Here is a 21,631-nt window from a genome sequence, read left to right on the forward strand (position 1 = left end):
GAACCAATCATATGGTGCCCCACCACCATTTATATATTCATCGCCATTTTTTTTTCTATCGACAGGAATGTGAGCATCCCTCTCGGCGTTTGGTTTGATCCAGGAATCTTGGTAGTTAGTTATTTCTCCTTGACAGGAATAAAATCGATTTTGTTCCTGTCAAAGAGGAATAACTCCAAAAGTCTAGGCCATCCACCCAAGCTGTGTAACAAAAGGAGGGCAGCGTCAATAGAGGGGTAGTCCCCAGTGATATCTAATTTGGTAAGACCCGGTGAAAGAAGGTACACCATCGATACCAGATGCGATGATGTCTTGACGACGAGAATCAGTGCAATGTCAGATGACGATGATTGTTTGGTAACTTTTGAGATTGCGTGTATATATATATATATATACAAGTACGTCACTTGACGTAAAAGACAATACAGCCACAACTTGTGAACTTGAACAAGTCTCAGAGATTGTAAATAAAATTGAAAATAAATAAATTAATATTTAGAAAAAAAAACTACTTAAGTTTTATTCGTCTTGTTACCACCCCACTACTAGTTTATAATCATTTTACAAATATACCATCTATATCCCTTTCCTTTTTATTTATTTCTATTTATTTATAGAATAGCTGATGAACAGACCAAATACAGTTAGTGAAAGAATAAGAAATGTTGCTACAGAGGCATTAGCAAAGTATAATGGCAAATTGGGTCAAACCTATGATTGGGATGAGATATCAAAACACAATACAAAGACTGACTTTTGGACGGTTGTAGGTGCATACGTATACGACTTGACTGCCTATCTCAACTATCATCCTGGTGGATTCAACCTATTGTTTAGAATAGGTGGTCAAAATGGTACAAACGACTTTGAAGCAATGTTTCACAGTAAGAATGCTCGTCTCATTCTTGAATGTTTTTGTATTGGTAGATTAAAAGGTGGTGCGACCTCTTCTTCTTCATCAAAGTTACAACAACCACAATCATCAATGGCTGCACCATCACTACTTTCACCCTCTTATAGAGCTCCTCCTCCTCCATCATCCCTTCCACCAAAGTTGGTACCTTCTTCATCGACGTCTTCATCAACTCTGTCAATATCATCTACAACAACTTCTTTAATTTCAACATTAAATATTAAAGATACAAATATTAACAATCATCAAAAATCGTCGACGATTTCAACATCAATTTCATTTAAAATGTTTGAAGGAAAGATTATATCAAAAGAAATGGCATCTAGTGATTCATTCCATTTGCAAGTTGAAATACCAACTGAAAAGACATTCAACCAAGCACATCATTGGGTTCATCCACTTACTCATGTTTCAGTTGCCAACAATAACAATGAATTTAACAGTTATACTCCTATCAATGCATCTGTTATTGGAAACAAAACTCATCTTTACTTTTTAATCAAAGTATGTAAAATAATAATAATAATAATAATACTAATAATGTTGTATTAATATTTGATATTAATTTCTTATTGTTGTCTGTTTATAGAGTTATACCAATGGTAATATATCAAGATATTTATCAACTAAAACAATTGGAGATACTCTAAGATTAAGAGGACCCATTAAAACACACCAAGAATTTAAATTGGATAATTATTCACATCCCTATCTAGTTTGTATTGCTGGTGGTACAGGCATTACACCAATCATTCAAATGTTGAATGTATTATTCCCACTTGAAGAAAAAGAAAAAGAAAAAGAAGAAAAAGTAGAAATAGAAACCAATCAATCTCTATTTGATTCTCCTCCTCCTCCTATCTCTATTTCTACAACATCTTCCTCTTCTTCTTCTTCTTCTTCGACTACAATTTCACTTCAACCAAAACCACATTTAATATTAATCTATTCAAATTCCAAATCATCTGATATATTGTATAAAAAAGAATTGGAAACTATTCAACAAAAATATCATACTCATTTCACATTATATCATGTCATAACAAAAGAAGAAGAAGAAGAAGAAAATAATAATAATATTAATATTAATAATAATAATAATAATAATCAAGATACAACTACTAATAATAATAATAATAGAATTAAAACATTTTATGGACAAAGACTTGGATTTGAGTTATTACGTAAATGTTATATGAATCATGAATCGCTGACCTTGGAAAATAACAGTGTAGTATTATGTGGACCATTGGCATTTAACCAATCACTAAGTGACCAATTATCAACCATTGGTTATGAAAAGAATAAATTAATTATTTTGGAATAAGAATAATAATCCAAGAGGATGATTAATTAATTAAAAAAAAAGGTTTAGGTTTGTTTTATTTTTACTTTGTACTATTATATAAGGTTTGGTTGTGAGTTGTATAAGGATTGGTTGATTTGGTATGTAATATTATCCTCTAATATATAAATAAATAAATAAATAGTTATAGGAGGAATAAATGAATGAAATTGAAAATGTATGTGTGTGCGGCATTTTAAAATGGAAATAAGGTTTGATAGGTTGATCAATTGTTTCATTATTGATTATTTTTGAACACTAATCATTTGATAAGCACCAATAAAAGCAGAGATGAGACCACAAGTACCAACTGTACCTTGATTGGTTTGATAGATTTTAAGGAGATTGGCGGCAATGACAGAGTCTGCACCATTCTTGAAGCAATTGAGATAGAGCTCGTGCTTTTTCTTGAGGACGGCAACATATTGGTCGCTATTAATGTCTACGCCGTCCTTGATGAGTTGCTTCTCCTTTCTGAGAGTAACACTGAGTGCATTCATATCGATGATGATCGAAGACACGAGACCAAACAACCAAGAGATGGAGCTGTACCATCCGAGTCGTGCGGTGTCGAGTTTGGTGAATCCAATGTTGGTCGACCAGATCAAATTGTCAAACACCCAATAGAAATACATGCCCAACTGACGAATCAATGCCAACATGTTGAGGAATTGGTGACAGTTGCCTTGACGCAACATCTGCAAGATCTTTTGTTGCTCTTGCATCGTGTTACCCAATCTCCACACCTTACGTGCACTACCACTCGATGTCTCTAGCTTCTTCATCACTTCCATCCAATGTTTGTTCTTTTGTCGCAATGCTATATATCCAAACAACTTGGCTCCATATTGAAGTATCTTTGCTAACTTGTCTTTACCAGATGTCTGTGCAAACAATTTAACCAATGTCTCTGTATATGAATTCATTGATACTATTACTGATTTTGATAAATTTGTCATGATTTATTTATATCTTATCTATCTATAGATAATATATAATATATAAATGTGATTATTAATGAACTACTCTAATTAATCAGCTGCTTCTTTGCTTGCAACATATATATTTTTGAATAATTTAAAAAAAAGAAAAAGAAAACCGAGATGAGATGGTGAAGATCATTAGAAACCGTGTATCTTACATTATTAGTATTATTATTTCTTTTTATCTGTTTCTCTGTGTGTGTATGTGTATATATATATATATTACAACTATAATTAGTGATTGTTGTTACAACAATGAAATGAAATTGAATTGGCAAATGAAATTGACTTTAGTGTAAATGCGTAATAGGAAAGAGGAAAAGAAGATCCAAAGTAGAGAGTTTTTGTTTTTTTTGTTTAAATGAATGATACGATTTATTTCCTTTTGTGGAGAGTGAATGCATAATAATAATCAGTAAACATACAAACAATGCTTACTTTATTTACTCCTCCTCCTGTACACGGTACTTGGCATTTTACCGTTTTATCTCTACATTGGAAAAGAGTGGCATCCCTTTCTTCTTCAATTATTTCTCTTTTTGTGTGTGTGTGTAAGAGAGGAGAGAATAGAGAACAACCCCATATAATATAACACATGTGTCTAATTGGTTTGTAGGCAATAGGTTCAACCCCCACTTATTATTATTATTATTATGTAGGGGTGTGACTAGAAAGAGAGACTGAGGAGGGTGATACCAGCGAGATCAATGATGATGTTGTTTGTTTTTTTGTTCATGCATTAATAATAATAATAATGACATGGTTCCATGCTAACGTATGTGCAATTGTTAAATTTCTTTTAATAATAATAATTTAGAGACAAAGACAAAGAGAGAGAGATAGATAGATAGAACAACAGTAATACAATTGTTTTTTTTATCCCTATCTATATAATTTTAAATATATTTTACTACTTTCGAATTTAGAGCAAGGATAAGGAATAGGAATAGGAATAGGAATAGGAAACCAAGTTTAAAATATGCAATCTTTGGAGAGTTTTATAACATCTCCATCATCACTATTACATGGAAAACAACAACAAGAGACATCAATTGAGTTTCAAAGTTTAGCTGGTATGATTTATTTATTTATTTATTTTGGAATTGAAGACGCTGACCACCATTATTATTAATCATTAAATCTTTCTTTTATTTTAGATCATCCAAGTCATCATCATAATCATCCACATAACCATAACCATCATAATCATCACGATCATCATCACCACCACCATCCACATCATCACCATCCACATTACGACCATCATCATCACCATGAAGATGAATTTCCATATGATAATACACCCAATGATCATGGAGGTATTGAACTTGGTAAAGGAACTAATCGAGGAGGAGGAGGAGGAGTAGGAATTAATATACCTCCAATTCAACAACAACAACAACAAGTACAACAATCTCACCCAATTTTCAATACTGGAAGAATGAGAACATCAGGACCAAGAGTAGTACCAGATGTAGTGTTAACTGAACCACCTCGTCCAACAGGTCTCTTGATGAGATTTATTTTCCTTTTCCATCCAATCCTTTTATTCCTCTTTGTTCTTCCAGGTATCCTATCGTTTTGGATTCTGTTTATCACTGGTGTCAATTCAGTCAAACCATACTTTTATATTGTTTTCCTACTCGTACCATTTATATTCCAAATCATCTTATTGATCTACCATTCTAGATCTTGTTTATTCCTAAGTTATGGTAGACAAGCTGTTTCAAGAAAGTGTAAGAATTAAATAATAATAATAATCAAATTTGAAATCAATAACTATTAATACTAATTTTCTATTTTCTAGTTTATAATGGTAGTCCATTGGATGATCAAAGATATCAATTGGTTGATTTACATACACATAGTGTTGTAGCATTATTGGATAAAAGCATTCAAGATGAGAGAGCATTCTATCTCTATCTACCCATCTCTAATCAAGTATTTAATATGACCTATTATCATACTACCTTTAGAATCAATCCAATTGGACAATGGCAAGTCATCTTTACTTGGAAGGCTCTTTTATCATTCCTTGTATTTGGTCTATTGATCACTGAATTTATTCTATTGATTGCTCTTAGATCTTGGTTTGCTGATTTATTTCAATAAGTAATAATAATATTAATAATAGGAATCATTTAAAATTTAATTTGTATATCTCTTTTTTTTGTTTTTTTCCTTCTCTTCCTCCTCCTCCTCCAATCAATCAAATTCAAATATGAATAATAGTAATAATTTTGTACTAAAATATAATAGGACAACCTTGTTTGTAAATAATTAAATATATAATAATAACTTAGTAATAGAATAATAACCTATTAACTTGGACTACTCCATTCCAGGTTTGTTTTGTTTTTTTTTTTTTTTTTTTTTTTGAAACATTAGAATCGATTTTGAAAATATATAAATAAATATATTAATATTTATATTTATAATCAAATATACCCCTGATCTATCGTATAGTAGGATTATTGTTGTTTTGATTTTTTATTAATATGTTTTGGTGAGTTTGTACCAGATGAATTGGTTGATTGATCTCCATTGTTATTAATATTTTCTTTTTGATGTTTGGAACCTGTTAATTTGGTGATAATCTTTTTACCGGCATATAGTTTATCGGCATCATGTACCCAATATAGACCACCAGATGAAGTAAATCCAAATAATGATTCATGTCCATTGAGTTTGGTGATACCTAACCATCTCGAATCTACACGGATTCCTGCAAAGTGGTCTGATCCACTGGATCCATCATAGTCACCTGCTAAAATCTCTGAATCCATTCCACTGACATAGCAAACACCTTTTAGTTTATCGGAAAAGTTGATTCCAGTGATTTCATATTTCAAACAGCCAGACCAATTACCAACATTTGCCCATCTCTTTGATTCATATACATGTATTGTTCTACCTTCACCTCCAACTGCTACCAATCCATTTGTTGATGTTTCCAATGAATAAATATTTGATGTTGTTGGCTAAACCAAAAATAAATAAACAAAATAAATTATTATTATTAATAACGTATTCATTTAATTATTGACAGGTTCTCTCTCTCTATTGACATACAATGAATTTTTGAATGATTTCTTTTGTTTTAGTATCAATGATATTTAATTGATTTTGTTCAGAGACTGCCAACAAGTGAGAATCGTCTTTATGAAGGTATGCTATTTGAGTTGGATGATTGGCAAGACTATATGAGGATACTAGTTTACCGTTGTCATAGATACGAACTTGTTTATCGTAGAATGAACATGATGCAATGATATTGGGTGATGTATGGTTGACTGAAACACCACACCATCCAGGTTCACTCTTGTTGTCTGATGTGATACTATATCTAAAGTTTAGTGTAGATATGCCAGTATCACCATTGACAGTATTATCAAACACAGAGATATTTCCTTTGTTATCTATTACTGCCAATGTATCTAAGCTGCTACCAGTTCCTCCTCTTGAATATGCAATCGATTGAATCTCCCTTGTCAACTTTGAATCAATGATTGTTTCACCAATACATTCATCTATTTGAATGGGTGCAGGTATACCTTTAATCTTTGTACTTTTCTTTGTATAATTGTTTGGGAATTTAATCTATATATCATCCATCATATGAGATAGATGTTGTAATCAAATGTTAGAGAGATTGTATCTAATATCATTGGATTGATCAACTTCAATTCAATTCACCGGCACACATACATTCAAGTTTACTATATCAGTACCTGTAGCTATGATGGATGATGTTGGTGATGAAAAGACTGCACGACTCGACAAGATATTAGCAGGTGATGTATTCTTGATTCCTTTCAACTTTGCGCAGAATATAGTACATCCTGTTGACTCTTCTACTACTGCTGTTGTTTCTGCTGTTGTATTATTATTATTCTCCATCTTATAAATATATTTGATCAAATATAATCTAATTTAAAATAAAAAGACGAGTCGCTCATCTGTCTGTCTGTCTAATCATGAGTTCATTTTTTTCAACCATTTCTTTTGAAGGATAGATAATATTTAAAGTATTATAACTTTATTAAAGTATAACTCTATTAAGTACATTATGTACCTTTCTATATATTAAATACATCATCATCATCATCGTCATCATAGTCAGAGAGAATGTGAGAGATAATAGAGTAGATGTTCGAAAACACCCAAGCCAAACAACTATATTTCCCACCCACAATCTGACCTATCATCTATCGCATCACTCTATCAAGTGTTCGGGTTGTCTCGTCTCTACACATTAATTAACAGAACGCAACTCTCACTCTCTTTCGAGAGCCATCCGAACGTAATGAATCTAATCCGGAAGGTTGATAGCGAGCCAAGTTTGGTTTTTTACACCAAGATCCCATGTTCTTGAAAAGGTGATGAAATTCATAGCCCTTTAATTAAATTCAATATCTCCTCTCTCTTCATCTCCTCTCTATCATCTCTTTCTCTTTCTTTTATTATCACTTTCTATTTGTATTTATTTATTTAAAAAGATAATTTAATTTATTATTATTTTATCAAAAGAAAGAAAGAAAGAAATGATAAAACAAACAACAACAACAACAAATCAAAGTAATTCTAGTCCATCGCCACCATCATTTGAAAGTGATTATACACCATCAGATGTATCAAATATAATTCCTTACAAAGGTTTAAAGATTGGTGAAAGATTATTAAATTCAATACAAAGAAAATCTGATTGGAAGAAATGGTAAATTTAAATAATAATAATAATAATAATAATAATAATAATAATAATAATAAATAATAATGACATGTGACATTCAATCATACATATGATTATAATATTAATTATTTTATTTTGTTTTAGGGGACCATATGTATCAGATAGAGAATGGAGTACAGTTAGAGAAGATTATAGTTCTGATGGAGATGTATGGAAGTACTTTGACCATGATCAAGCTAGAAGTAGAGCTTATCGATGGAGTGAAGATGCAATTGGAGGTTATTGTAATCGATTCCAAAATGTGGTTTTAGGACTTGCCTTTTGGAATGGTAATGATCCAATTATAAAGGAAAGATTGTTTGGTTTGACCGGTCCAGAAGGAAACCACGGTGAGGATGTCAAGGAACACTACTTTTACTCCGATAATACTCCAGACCATAGCTATTGCAAAATGTTGTACAAGTATCCACAGAAAGAGTACCCCTATGAACAATTGGTCAAAGAGAATGCCAAGAGAAACAAATTCGAACCAGAGTACGAGTTGGAAGATACCGGTATCTTTGACAATGACGAATACTTTGATATCTTTATCGAGTATGCCAAGGCTGCCGAAGAAGATATCTTGTGTCGTGTAACAATCCACAACCGTGGACCCAATGCCGCCCCAATCAACGTGTTGCCACAGCTGTGGTACCGAAACACCTGGTCGTGGGGTTACAATAACCGTCGTCCCTACATCAAGACACTCAGAGAGGGTGTATTGGTCGGCGAAGAACACCACATTGGAAAGCGATTCTATGCTGTCACGTATGAAGGAGACAACGATGGTAAATTGGTTGAAAACGTTCCCTTTCTCTTTACCGAAAACGATACCAACACTGAACGACTCTTTAAATGGCCAAATGCCAGCCCATACGTCAAAGATGGTATCAATAATTACATTACAAAGGGTTGGAGTGATGTAGTAAACTATGCAAGTGGAACCAAAGTAGCTGCCAACTGTTACAAGGTTGTTCAACCAGGTGAATCATTTACAGTCAAGATTAGATTTGCCGATTATGATTTCGAAAATCCTTGGTCCGACTTTGATAAAGTCTTTAAAGATAGAATTGATGATGCTGATGAATTTTATAATAAGATTCATGTATGTAAACATAAACAAACAAACAAATAATAATAATTTATTGATTTATTTATATTTTTTATAGGGAAAAGGATTGAGTCAAGATATTAAAGCAATTCAAAGACAAGCATTATCAGGTATACTTTGGAGTAAACAATATTATCATTTTGGTGTTGAAATGTGGAAAAAGGGTGATCCAATTCTACCAAGAATCAATGAATGTTTGGTCACTAGAAATGCTCACTGGGAACATTTCTATGCCAACGATGTCATTTCAATGCCAGATAAATTCGAGTATCCTTGGTTGGCTCAATGGGATCTTTGTTTCCATGTTATTTCATTGGTAATGGTTGATGTTGAATGGGCAAAGAGACAATTAATCCTTCTGACAAGAGAGTGGTACATGTCTCGAGACGGTAAAATCCCTGCTTATGAATTTCAATTTAATGATGTTGTAAGTTTAAAAATATATAAATATAAATATTTTAAAATATTTTCTATATATTAACTTATTTGTTTCCATTCTATAGAATCCACCAGTACATGCATGGGCAGCATTAGAGATTTATAGATATATATTAAAAAAGACAGGACACAAGGATTTAGATTTTCTTGAAGAAATCTTTCATAAATTGCTATTAAACTTTACATGGTGGATTAATCTATTTGAAAGTGGATTCTTGGGATTGGATAATATATCGATTTTCGATAGATCACAACCACTTCCAGGTGGAGGTAAACTAGAGCAAGCTGATGGCAGTGGTTGGATTGGATTTTATTGTCTCAACATGTTGGCCATCTCGTTGGAAATTGCCAAGGAAAGACCTGCCTATGAATCAATTGCAACCAAGTTCCTCGAACACTTTGTATACATTGCCAAGGCCATATACTCGGGGAAAAAGCATGGTACACTTGGATTGTGGGATGAAGACGCTGGTTTCTTTTTCGATTCTATTCAAATGCCAAACGGATACTCTCAACACATCAAACTGCACTCACTAGTTGGTTTGATCCCATTGTTTGCCGTCGACATTATCGAACAATCCACCTTGGACCGTCTGCCACGATTCAAAGAGAGATTGGACTGGTTCATCAAATATCGTCCTCATTTGGTGAATGGCATGGCATCATTTATCGTCCCGGGTGAAGAGAAACGTCGTCTGCTCTCTATCGTCAATCGTGATCGTCTCAAACTCATCTTGGAAAAGATGTTGGATGAAACCAAATTCTTGTCAGAGTTTGGTGTCCGTTCACTCTCTAAACAACATCAAGCCGAGCCATTTGTGTTTAATCACCATGGTCAATCGGTTACAGTCGCCTATGAACCTGGTGAATCGACTACTGGTATCATGGGAGGTAACAGTAGTTGGAGAGGTAGTATTTGGCTCTGTGTCAATTATCTCATGATCCAATCGTTAAAGCATTACCACTCTTATTATGGTAACGACTTTGAAGTAGAGTTCCCAACAGGCTCAAAGAACATGGTCAGTTTGGATGTTGTGCAAAAGGAACTGTCGCGTCGTCTCATCTCAATCTTTACGTTGAACGGTGATGGTTCGCGTCAATACAACAAATCAAAACCAATTTGGGCAAAGGAACATTGGAGAGACCATATTCTCTTTAATGAATACTTTAACGGTGACAATGGTAATGGTGTTGGTGCAATCCATCAAGGTTGGACTACTCTTGTAGCTAAATTAATTGAAGATCTTGGTGATGATTTATAAACGATCGAAATCATAAAATAAACCATCATAATTTAAAATAAACCATAATCCAAGAGTAATATATTGTTGTTTTTGATCTATTATTATTATTATTATTATTTATTCTATTCTTATATTATATTAGAGATTCTTTAATACAGCTTCAGCATTTGTTGCAGAGCATCTAAATGATGATGATAATGGAGGAGGGGGTTAATAATGATTCAATAGGTTGTGTATTTCAATTGTGTGTTTACATACTCATTTTGATCCTTTTCAAGACCTTCATAAACAACCTTGCCATTATTGACAATCAAAGCGAATCTCTTGAATCTATCAACTGGAGCATTTGAATTGGTGGTTGGCAAGTATTTCTCTTCTGCCAAATTATATTCCTTTGCAAATGCAGCATTTGTATCGCTAAGATGAGTGAGCTATAATAGAAATCAATTAGCAGTTAGTAACAATTGTTAATATTAAACTTGTTGTTGAAATAATGATCATTACTCTGTTTAATGGATCCAAACTAATTCTGTTTGCTCTTAAAATTGGGACATCATATGTAGATCTACAAAAACAAAGAAAAGATTAAAAACTGTTAGAGATATGATATGTATTTTGTGGTCAATATATCTTTCTTTCTTTCTTTCTTTCTTACAAACAAACAATATAATCAACACCCTTGGCAAAAATCTTATCGGCGTTCTTTGTGAATGATGGTACCTAAAGTTGAAGAGTTCTGTCAGATATCTGTATCTAATAATGATCATTCATTATCTATCTTTATCTATCTATCTCTTTCTTACATGATGGAAAGTATCTATTGGGTTGTTACCTGGGATACCAACGACAACAACCTTCTTTCCTTCGAATATTTGGTTTGATGAATGAATCTTGTTGAATTGATCGACAAAGCTATGTGGTGTAGCTAAAACGTTGGTGCCTACAGCATATGATCTGTTGAATGATGACACTGACTTTTCAAGTGTCAATCTAGTAGCTGATTTTAATAACATTGACATTGTTCTCTTTCGTTAGATATAGATATATAAATAGATTGATAGTACAATAATAATACTTTGACTAGAGACTAAATCTAAACTAAAACGACTGCAGTTCAAGGTGTAGGGGGTGTATACAAGTTTTTTTGATTTTTTGTTGAATATTCGTCTTTTTCCACAACTCTCTCTGGTTAAAATTATTTATTTATTTATTTATTTAATTTTAGATTTAATTCATTTCTATGATGATAAAGGAAATGACCAACATTTAGATGACAATTTTCAAAAGCGAACATCCTACATGTCTTTTATGCTCGTAAATATATTTGACTACACCTAGATGACCCATTTCAATTGCATTGTTCATTGGTGTTTGGGAAATGTTGGAAGAGGACGGTTGATTTAAAAGGAATTCGACAATATCTAGGTACCCTTGAGTAGCTGCTTCATTTACATCATTGACAGAATGAGCATAGCCTTTTGAAAAGAGAAACTTTAAAATCTGTAATTGTCCAAAGGCTGCGGCAAAAAAACATGTATGTGAAAATGATCCAAGTGATAGACCAGCAACTTGGTGATAATAACTATCAAATAGTTTGACCACTTCAATATGTCCGTGTTGAGCTGCACTAGACATTGCTTGTACAATATCTCTTTTGACTAAATCTCGAGACATATTTTTCAACAAAAACTCTACCACTTTTAAATGACCTTTGGTTGACGCCCATTCAAGTGCATAGTTTGTTGAATGTTTTGGAGCGTGCTCTAAAAGATATTCTAGTATATTTAAATGTCCATTTCTAGCTATAAAACTAAAATCTGAAACTAAAAATAAACAAACATGTTAGTATTTAATTTGGATTCACTGTACTATTCCTTTTCAATACTTACAACCTGCAAACATAGAATCACCTTCTTTTATATTTTGATAAAGATATTTTAAACATTCTAAATGTCCCATTCTTGAAGCATTCTCTCTTGCAACAAAGGTAAATTCGACTGATCTATTTTCAGTTAGGAATTGAATGACATCAAGATGGCCACCCATAGCGGCATTATCGATAGCTTTCTTTGAACATCCCTCAGTTCTATTGGTGTTTAACCATTTCACCATATCCAAATGGCCGTTCGCTGACGCTCCATCCATAGCACGTGTTGTACACCCAATGGTAGAATTGTTTGGATTATTTTCAATCAAATACATTAAAATATCCAGACGATTATATTTAGCTGCTGTATCTAATGCCTGACATGTCCATAACACCTTTCCACAATCTTTATAACTTTCATGAATAAGCTAAAAATAAAATATAAATTAATTAATTAGATTTCTTTTCTTTTGATTCAATCATACATTCATTTAAATCTCTTTTTACCTTGATTACTTCAAAATGACCTACAGATGCAGCATCTATTGCATAATCAGTACATCCTTCAGTACGATTATGATAAAGGTATTGTACAATTGATAGATGATTATTTTTGGCCGAATTGTCCATTGCATCGGCTGTACAAATAACCTTTTTCTTGTTTTCATGTAACCATTGTACCAAATCAAAGTGACCATTTAAACAGATAACGTTCAATGAAGGTTTCACCCACTTGATATCTGGGTACTCTTTATACAACCAACTGACCAATTGAACGTTGCCTGATTCCGATGCTTTGACAATAGCTTGTTTGTCAATTGCACCGCCGTTGCAAACAAGAGGATACAGCTGTACGAGATGCACCATTATCTCGTATTGACCATTTACCAGTATATTTGGTATTGTCTTGGACCCATCCAATACAAAGTCAGGTGACCATTGCAATAGATGAACAAGTGTAGACAGAGTGGCATTTGGGTGACACAGGTATCGGTTGATGAGTGTTGATCTTGCTTGTTGATCGATATGTCCTAATGTCTCTTTTGGTAGATAGTGTTTGATAAAGTCCCAAGGCAGTGCAAAGTATTCAAACCATTGTACAGGTGATTGAGAGATCAACACCTTGCCTTTGATGTATGCAGGTCTGTTGGTTTGAAACGATGACACTCTCTTTGTTGTCGTCTTTGGTAGTTCATCAATGAAATCAATTACTTTACTTCTAATATATGGTACTCTAAATATATATTGAAATGTTATTATAGATGATGATTCCATTTATTTGATTATATATCTTTTATTTTGAACAAAAAAAAAAATGAATGAAGATCATAATGGGTCGAACATGATAGTCTATCAAATAGTATCCCAACAAATAATTACTCAGTAATGATGAGCCAGATCGATGCAAATGTTTTACTATCTCCATATTAGTATTAATAGGTAGTTTGGTTATTAAAACAACTGCAAAAAATTCCACCAATGGTTAGGAGTATCTAGTGATTGTACCAAACCATTTATTTATCGCAAGCAGGCATCATGTAAAGTATGTGCCCGCACATCTAGAGAACTTCTTTGCTTTGTATGACTGATGATTTACATTGTCATGATACAAGGGATGGTGACAAACAGGATGACAAACATTCATCGACCACTTACCACGTCGGATGTGTCTGTCGAGGCAGTGGTATCTTTGGGGGTTGTATTTTAAAAGAATTACAAGATCTTAGCAGTGATTCAGATTCATACTACTGTCATCACCCAATCCCACTTGTCTTGTTGAAACAAAATTCAAAAGGTAAGTAAATAATGAATCAACAACAAACAACAATAACAACAATCATTCCACTAATATTAGTTTATAACCTATCTATCTATATATATATATTTATATCAATAATAAACTATTCTATTTATTTGACATTCAACTTTGGAATCATGTGGATAAACACGATTGTTGTTATTATTAAAGAGAAAATGGGCAGTTGATAAATACCCATTTTCTAATGTTTCTTTTAAAGTAGTCTCATCACAGGCATTATCACTTTCTGTAGTGTACTGAAACAGATATTGTGCCACCGAGAGATGTCCTTCTTTTGCTGCTTTTCTCATTGCATCGATCACCATTCCTTCGGTTGTATGCTCATTTAGAAAGCGTACCACCTCCAAGTGCCCGTTTTTTGCGGCATCTTCCATTGCAAATTTTGTACCTTTGTAGCCTGCCGAATGAAGGAACTTGACCACCTCGATATGACCCTGTGCCGAGCCCGAGTTGAGAGGGGCGTATGGATAATCCAACCTTTCAATATGGTCATGTAGATATTTAACCATATCCAAATGACCGTTGTGAGCGGCGGCAGCCAACAAGTGTGTAAAATAAGTGTCATACTTCTTCTCCATCAAATGTTTAGCTACCTCTATATGACCTGCTGAAGCAGCCAAATACAGACTATTGGTCGTCGAAAGTTCCACTTGATTCTCTTCAAGATAATGAATTATATCCAACCGTCCATTTTTTGCAATACTATCAATTGGAACAACGATTGATTTAAATCCTTCTTTTCTTTTTTGGAATAGATACTCGACAATATTAAAATGTGAATTACTTGCAGCTTCTATTATTGCTTGACCTGACCATTCTATTCCATCCTCAACCAAAAACTATTAAAACAATAAGGTATATGTTAATATATATCTATAATATAATTGGTTGATTAATATTTCATTGTATACTTACTTGTACAATTTCAAAATGACCATTTTCAGCTGCATTTTGGATAGAATGTTTTGGGAAACGTTCAGTTCTATTTTTATGCAGCCATTTAATCATTTCAAAGTTGCCCCTACCCGTAGCTGTACGCATTGCATCAACTGTATAAGCAATACCAGAAGGTGCATTATCTTGTAGGTATTGTAAAATATCTAATCGATCATTTAATATTGCAGCTATAAATGCGTGATTTGTAATTTTGTTTTGACCACAATTTTCAGTTATAAACTAAATATAATAATGATTAATTAATTAATTATTATATTATATTTGATTGATTCATTTGATTTATCATTCATACCTTTACAATATCAAGATGACCATTAATAGTAGCTTGAATAATTGCTTGATCAGAACATTTTTTAGTCCCGTTGGTATAAAGATACTTTATAATGTCTAAATAACCGAAACGAGCAGCCGAATCAATAGCTCGAATTGTACTAGTAACGTTAATACTTTTGTTATTGTCCAACCATTTAACAAGCTCCAAGTTGCCTCCAATACACGCACTATCGATTAATTCACCTTGCCATTCAAATTTGGGGTAGGTCTCGATCAACCATCTAGCCAATTCAATTGATTGATTACTACCAGACTTACAAACACTCTCTAAAGAGTAAACGTCGATATTCAATTGTTGTTGTGTCAATCTTTGAGCCAAGTATAATGTCATCTCGTAATTCCCATTACCCAACATGATTTCAGTTGTTGAACCATCATAAATAAAGTCTGGTGACCAATCCAATAGATGAATGAGTGTCTCCAATGTTGCATTGGGATGACAAATATAACCATTAATCATTTTTGATCGACATTTCAAGTCCAATGATCCCAATGTTTCTTTTGGTATATAGTGTTTGATAAAGTCCCATGGCAGTGCATATTTCTGAAACAATACAATTGATGATAGTTTAATCAATTGCTTTCCTTTGATAAAAGTATTTGATTTTAGAGTTTGATGATTAAATAACTTCTTTTCAGTTTTATATAATTCATTCTCCATCAACCAAAACACTTTGTTTCTTATATATGATATTCTATATATATCTAGAAATGTTATAACTCTATCCATTATTATTCTTTCTTATTCTTTCTTATTCTTTCTTATTCTTGTTATTAAAATAATGTGTATTCATTATCTCTTCTCTCTTTGATCAAGAAGTGAAGTTCTTCTAAAACGAAAAGGAGAAAAATTCCCGATGCAAAATTAAAGTTTATTTCCTTTTTAATCAATTAACACAGATACACAGATATATAGTTGCAACTCTAGTAATAAGAATGAGTGGATATACATTAGTATTAGTATCAGATAGATCTAATCAAATTGATCATCAATTACACTTTGATCATTTATTAAATAAATTTAATCTAAAGAAAACAAGTGCTGTGTGTATTATAATCATCAAGTGAACTAACTTTGAACCATTTACTGACATGTCTATATCTATCTATAGGTTGATGATTTATCAAACAATAGTTATAATATCAATGTATATAAATTCAATTATCAAGGAACTAGTCATGATGATGGTCAACTATCAAAACAATTTCATGATTATCTAGACAATGTAAGAAGATAACAGACAGAGTTACTCTTGATTAATGTTAATAATTACTAACCTTGTTTCTTTTTTTTGTTTGTTTGTTTGTTTCATCTTGTTTGAAGAAATCAATAGATTTCTATTTTAATAATGATAATCATTATGGAAATCAAAGAAAATTGGCTGCTTTTGTAAATATATAATATGAACATCCACTCACTCTCTTTTGGTTAATGTAATTAATATATTTATTATTTATTTTAGGATATGGATTCATGTATTATAAAGAATGAATGTATTGATGAAATGGCAGTTATCATGGGAGTATCAGACAAGGTATCAGAGATTACTAAAAAGGCAATGGAAGGACACTACAACTTTGATGAAGCATTGAGAGAGCGTCTCAATCTCCTCAAAGGAATGACATGTGAACAATTGGAAATGGTTTGGGAAAAGATTGAATTGAATGCCGGTGCCTATACACTCATTAAAACATTAAAATATCTTGGATTCAAGGTTGCTCTTGTATCGGGAGGATTTACTTATTATTCATATCGTATTGGTTCAAGATTAGGTTTTGATTATGTATTTTCAAATCAAGTAAGTAAAATACATAGACACAAACAACGATCAGAACGTCACATCACAGTACTTTTATAATTAACCACTACTACTATTTCTGTTTAGTTGGAAATAATTGATAATAAATTAACAGGTAAAGTAATTGGATCAATTGTAAATGGACAAATGAAAAAGGCATTGTTAGAGAAATTGACAGAATTGAATGGACTAGAACAAAAACATACCGTCTCGATGGGTGACGGATCAAACGATAAACTTATGGTACAATATTCAGATTTGGGTATTGCCTACCACGCCAAGAGTATTTTAAAGGCAGCTACACCCTACCATATCACGTTTACACCTCTTTCAACACTTTGTATCTATCTACCAAATTACAAAGATATCAAAGATTCCGATATACTAGATGGTTTCCAAAACAAGGAATTAATAACAAAATCTGTACACTCAATTCCACAATACCAAACATTAATAGATCAATATAAAAATGATCTATCTATTAAAAATAATCTAATTATAATTGAATAAATGTGCTATCACTTGATTTAAATTATTCTAAATAAAAAAAAAAAACTACAATAGTACATTATTCATTTCGAAAATAACTAACCAACATTTTGGTTGGTGAACATGGTCGACCATGTTTAAAGACCAAATGATTGTCATGAATGATAGACTATAGGGTGGAGAGTAAATAAACAAATATTTGATTTTTTGTTTCTGTGGTCTTTGAAGATCTTTTTCTTTTCATTCGTTTGTTCATATGATCATTCTATAAAGAGATAAATATAAGAATCAATCAGATGTATAGAACAAGCAAGCACAAAGATATCTAGATATAGATAGATAGATAGAAGCAGAAGCTTCTATGAAGAACTACGGTGAACATGTTCTATGCAGCAAAAAAATCCCAAAACGAAATTGAATAACTTTTTTTTTTATTCTGTTATTCTGCAGATATTAATATCTTGCCTATAAATTTCATAGATTTGAACCATGATTTCTTTCATTGTCATTAGTTGTTTGTTCAAAAGATAAAAGATAAAAGATAAAAGATAGTAATAATAATGGATCCAGCAACTTTAATAAAGAAATTGGTAGTCATTACTGGTGCCTCAAGGTATGTTTGTTATGTTAGCAACTTTGAAGGAAAGGGTTATTATTTAGAGATATTAATATGTATTTCTGTCTAACTATAGTGGATTTGGTGTTGAACTTGCAAAGTTATTCTCTGCAGCTGGTCACCCTCTATTGCTTGTTGCTCGTCGACTTGAACTTATGCAAGCATTGAACTTGCCAAATACCATTTGCACTAAAGTAGATGTCACCGATTACAAGGCATTCGAAGATGCCGTCAGAGATGCTGAAGCAGTCTACGGACCAACCGATCTATTGATTGGCAATGCTGGTGTCATGAAGCTTGAAAAGGTATGGGATCAAGATCCAAAGGAATGGCAAGAGATGCTCAATGTCAATGTTTTAGGTGTTATGAATGGAATGAAGATTGTTCTCAAAGATATGATGGCTAGAAACTCTGGTACCATCATCAACATCTCTTCTGTTGCTGGTAGAAAAGCTTTTGGTAATCATGCTGCTTATTGGTATGTATAAATATATTTATATTAATTATAAAAAATGTGAAATGATTGATGATTAATTAAACTTTAAATATTTAGCGGAACTAAATTTGGAGTACATGCAATTTCAGAGACAGTAAGAGAAGAGGTATGTGCTACCAATGTACGTGTGTCTGTGGTTGCACCAGGTGCTGCCGAGACTGAACTTCTTGGTCACACTTCCAATGACTCGATTATCGAAGGTTACAAAGCTTGGAAACAAACCATGGGAGGAAAGTCAATGGATGCCGTCCACGTTGCCACCTCTTGTAAATTCATTTATGATCTTCCACAAGAAGTCAATCTCAGAGAATTGGTTATTGCTCCAACCAAACAAAATGGCTAACGGGCCCTGTATAATTTATATAAAATAAAAGACTTGGACTACCAACCATAGTTATAAAATAATAATGATTTGATAAAAAAAAAAGTAAAATTTTATTAATATTAATATTTATTTATTTTTGGAATTGCATCATGATGTTCAGGGATGTTTAAAAACAATCATTTCATTTTATTTTTTTATTTTATTTTTGTAATTTTTCGTTTCAAGAGATACTCGATTACAACTTGGTTGCAATGAGTTTACAGATACGTTTCGAGTTTAAAGAGAGATATAAAAAAGAACTATAAGAATCACATTGTATTCAATCAATCAATCAATCATGTACAAGTTATGTTTTTTTGTACCAGAGACACATCTACTGACAGTAAAGAAAGCATTGTTTGCAATGGGTGCAGGTAAAATAGGAAACTATGATTCTTGTTGCTTTGAATTCAAAGGTCAAGGACAGTTTCGTGCATTGCCCGGTGCAACACCTTTTATAGGTAAAGAGAATATCATTGAAGTTGTAGAAGAATACAAAGTAGAAATGGTAGTTGAAGATTCACTTATCAAACACGCTGTTCAAACACTCAAACTATCTCATCCCTATGAAACAGTTGCATACGATGTCATTAAACTAGAGGAATTTTAATTATACAATAGATCTTTTATATTCTTTTTTATTTTATTTACAACTACAGATATCTTTATCTACGACGATTAACACCGTTAACACCGTTAATATTATTATTATTATTATTATTATTATTATTATTATTATTATTATTATTATTATTATTATTATTATTAATGAATGGGTTTGTATTATTATTGTTGTTATTATTAAAATGACTTTTAATAGTTGTTTTAATAGATTGTGTTGATTGGTGAATACTCTTGTTGGCTATTTCAATGGTATAAATAATGGTTCCTGCAACGACATTGATGGTATCACAAAAATCTTTACGAAATTGGATATTTGACGTTTGACAGATAACTTGAACAGAATGAGGTCTCTTTTGACAGAGTATTCGAGGTAAAGGCACATCATTCTAACTTCGGTGGCCAACTGGTTGACAAGCATTTGGGACATGGAAATGGGTGGAGCACGTTGAGTAGTGAGGACCGAGGTAAGGGCAGCACGGGCAATGATTCGGCCTAGGTGGACAGGTGGAAATACACAACAAGAAATTCCAGTATCAGATTTGAACATTTTAGGCGAGGGAAGGGATATTTATGTTTAAATATAAATATTATTACTAGGGTAGTTATTTGTTGATAGTTGTTGAGAGAGTTAAAAGGTTGTTGGTTGATGATTTGAAATGAAAGGAGAGGCTGGGAGAGGTCCATTATATAGACAGGTGACTGACCGATTTATAGATCCTCAGCCTCTTTTCCTCATAGTAAAAAATCGTTCAGTCGGTCTCCGACCAGCAGAGCTCTCACAATCAAAAATGCGTGGTGAGGTTCATCAAAAAAAAATATCTTCCGACGAACTCAGAAATCCCTTTATCAAATATTTGATTTCAACTTCAGGTACAAGAATTACACTTACATACAGGGAGTTGAATTAAATCTAAATAATATCATTAATTTCCTGGGTAGGTTAAAACCTAACCCATAGGAGGGATGACCCACAGATCGTTGTCCGGATACATCTTTGGTATTTGAAATCTCCGGAATCTAGCGTGGGTAAAAAAGCCAACAAAAAAAAGCAAGATTAGTCATGCCACAAAGATGTGTTTGGCTTTGACCATCAAGTATAAAATCAATCCAATTCAATAAATTATTATTCTTTCATCTATATTTCAAAATGTTATTCAGTAAGTGGTTTTATTTATTTAAATTACATGTTAATTGATTTTGTGTAATTTTTTTTTAATTTTTTTTAGAACACTTAGCCAACCTCTCCCAAATCCAAACTGGTGGATACTCGTCATCAGCTACCAACAACACTAGTACCAACAGTACCAACACTAATGGATTCAATTTCCAAGATGCATTTACCACTCAAACATCACTAGGTGCCAACAAAGTTGCTGGTGATGAACTTGTGTGATATTCTACTACTTATCATCATCATCATCATCTCCTTTTAACCCTTGAAAAAAGGATGATCACCATCATTATTGTTTTAGATTTCATTGTTTTGATGTACATATATATA

General features: G+C 32.6%; 13 protein-coding genes across 13 annotated transcripts; 7 read left to right on the forward strand and 6 right to left on the reverse strand.

The window, feature by feature from the left end:
• Positions 1-333: 333 nt before the first annotated feature.
• DFA_12003 (cytochrome b5 reductase) lies at positions 334-2,240 on the forward strand (the record flags this gene model as incomplete). The annotated part of the gene is made up of 4 exons (XM_004350890.1): positions 334-374; positions 400-463; positions 623-1,417; positions 1,503-2,240. 4 exons carry the CDS (start codon positions 334-336, stop codon positions 2,238-2,240), a joined length of 1,638 nt encoding a protein of 545 aa, XP_004350942.1.
• Positions 2,241-2,503: 263 nt separating this feature from the next.
• pex11 (uncharacterized protein) lies at positions 2,504-3,217 on the reverse strand (the record flags this gene model as incomplete). The annotated part of the gene is made up of 1 exon (XM_004350891.1): positions 2,504-3,217. One exon carries the CDS (start codon positions 3,215-3,217, stop codon positions 2,504-2,506), a length of 714 nt encoding a protein of 237 aa, XP_004350943.1.
• A 1,003-nt stretch (positions 3,218-4,220) lies between these two features.
• On the forward strand, positions 4,221-5,353 carry DFA_12005 (uncharacterized protein; the record flags this gene model as incomplete). Its single annotated transcript, XM_004350892.1, has 3 exons — positions 4,221-4,314; positions 4,399-4,977; positions 5,049-5,353. The coding sequence occupies 3 exons, from the start codon at positions 4,221-4,223 to the stop codon at positions 5,351-5,353; spliced, it is 978 nt and encodes a 325-aa protein (XP_004350944.1).
• A 359-nt stretch (positions 5,354-5,712) lies between these two features.
• Positions 5,713-7,608, reverse strand: DFA_12006 (uncharacterized protein; the record flags this gene model as incomplete). The annotated part of the gene is made up of 4 exons (XM_004350893.1): positions 5,713-6,222; positions 6,314-6,841; positions 6,950-7,141; positions 7,522-7,608. 4 exons carry the CDS (start codon positions 7,606-7,608, stop codon positions 5,713-5,715), a joined length of 1,317 nt encoding a protein of 438 aa, XP_004350945.1.
• Positions 7,609-7,785: 177 nt separating this feature from the next.
• DFA_12007 (uncharacterized protein) lies at positions 7,786-10,784 on the forward strand (the record flags this gene model as incomplete). The annotated part of the gene is made up of 4 exons (XM_004350894.1): positions 7,786-7,958; positions 8,079-9,078; positions 9,143-9,511; positions 9,588-10,784. The coding sequence occupies 4 exons, from the start codon at positions 7,786-7,788 to the stop codon at positions 10,782-10,784; spliced, it is 2,739 nt and encodes a 912-aa protein (XP_004350946.1).
• Positions 10,785-10,904: 120 nt separating this feature from the next.
• Positions 10,905-11,785, reverse strand: DFA_12008 (uncharacterized protein; the record flags this gene model as incomplete). The annotated part of the gene is made up of 5 exons (XM_004350895.1): positions 10,905-10,947; positions 11,025-11,197; positions 11,229-11,331; positions 11,422-11,486; positions 11,570-11,785. 5 exons carry the CDS (start codon positions 11,783-11,785, stop codon positions 10,905-10,907), a joined length of 600 nt encoding a protein of 199 aa, XP_004350947.1.
• A 247-nt stretch (positions 11,786-12,032) lies between these two features.
• Positions 12,033-13,908, reverse strand: DFA_12009 (ankyrin containing protein; the record flags this gene model as incomplete). The annotated part of the gene is made up of 3 exons (XM_004350896.1): positions 12,033-12,589; positions 12,656-13,061; positions 13,141-13,908. 3 exons carry the CDS (start codon positions 13,906-13,908, stop codon positions 12,033-12,035), a joined length of 1,731 nt encoding a protein of 576 aa, XP_004350948.1.
• A 581-nt stretch (positions 13,909-14,489) lies between these two features.
• DFA_12010 (uncharacterized protein) lies at positions 14,490-16,472 on the reverse strand (the record flags this gene model as incomplete). The annotated part of the gene is made up of 4 exons (XM_004350897.1): positions 14,490-14,504; positions 14,536-15,291; positions 15,368-15,628; positions 15,702-16,472. 4 exons carry the CDS (start codon positions 16,470-16,472, stop codon positions 14,490-14,492), a joined length of 1,803 nt encoding a protein of 600 aa, XP_004350949.1.
• A 206-nt stretch (positions 16,473-16,678) lies between these two features.
• On the forward strand, positions 16,679-18,051 carry serB (phosphoserine phosphatase; the record flags this gene model as incomplete). The annotated part of the gene is made up of 5 exons (XM_004350898.1): positions 16,679-16,786; positions 16,855-16,968; positions 17,067-17,132; positions 17,206-17,541; positions 17,629-18,051. The coding sequence occupies 5 exons, from the start codon at positions 16,679-16,681 to the stop codon at positions 18,049-18,051; spliced, it is 1,047 nt and encodes a 348-aa protein (XP_004350950.1).
• Positions 18,052-18,590: 539 nt separating this feature from the next.
• DFA_12012 (Short-chain dehydrogenase/oxidoreductase) lies at positions 18,591-19,485 on the forward strand (the record flags this gene model as incomplete). Its single annotated transcript, XM_004350899.1, has 3 exons — positions 18,591-18,643; positions 18,723-19,124; positions 19,200-19,485. The coding sequence occupies 3 exons, from the start codon at positions 18,591-18,593 to the stop codon at positions 19,483-19,485; spliced, it is 741 nt and encodes a 246-aa protein (XP_004350951.1).
• Positions 19,486-19,804: 319 nt separating this feature from the next.
• On the forward strand, positions 19,805-20,116 carry DFA_12013 (uncharacterized protein; the record flags this gene model as incomplete). The annotated part of the gene is made up of 1 exon (XM_004350900.1): positions 19,805-20,116. One exon carries the CDS (start codon positions 19,805-19,807, stop codon positions 20,114-20,116), a length of 312 nt encoding a protein of 103 aa, XP_004350952.1.
• A 55-nt stretch (positions 20,117-20,171) lies between these two features.
• On the reverse strand, positions 20,172-20,677 carry DFA_12014 (uncharacterized protein; the record flags this gene model as incomplete). The annotated part of the gene is made up of 2 exons (XM_004350901.1): positions 20,172-20,480; positions 20,522-20,677. 2 exons carry the CDS (start codon positions 20,675-20,677, stop codon positions 20,172-20,174), a joined length of 465 nt encoding a protein of 154 aa, XP_004350953.1.
• A 109-nt stretch (positions 20,678-20,786) lies between these two features.
• Positions 20,787-21,523, forward strand: DFA_12015 (uncharacterized protein; the record flags this gene model as incomplete). The annotated part of the gene is made up of 2 exons (XM_004350902.1): positions 20,787-20,925; positions 21,357-21,523. The coding sequence occupies 2 exons, from the start codon at positions 20,787-20,789 to the stop codon at positions 21,521-21,523; spliced, it is 306 nt and encodes a 101-aa protein (XP_004350954.1).
• Between the last annotated feature and the right edge of the window lie 108 nt (positions 21,524-21,631).

Source organism: Cavenderia fasciculata (genome assembly GCF_000203815.1).
Source record: "Cavenderia fasciculata unplaced genomic scaffold Scf_EUAJFUG02HR96I-5, whole genome shotgun sequence".
Taxonomy (NCBI): Eukaryota; Evosea; class Eumycetozoa; order Acytosteliales; family Cavenderiaceae; genus Cavenderia; species Cavenderia fasciculata.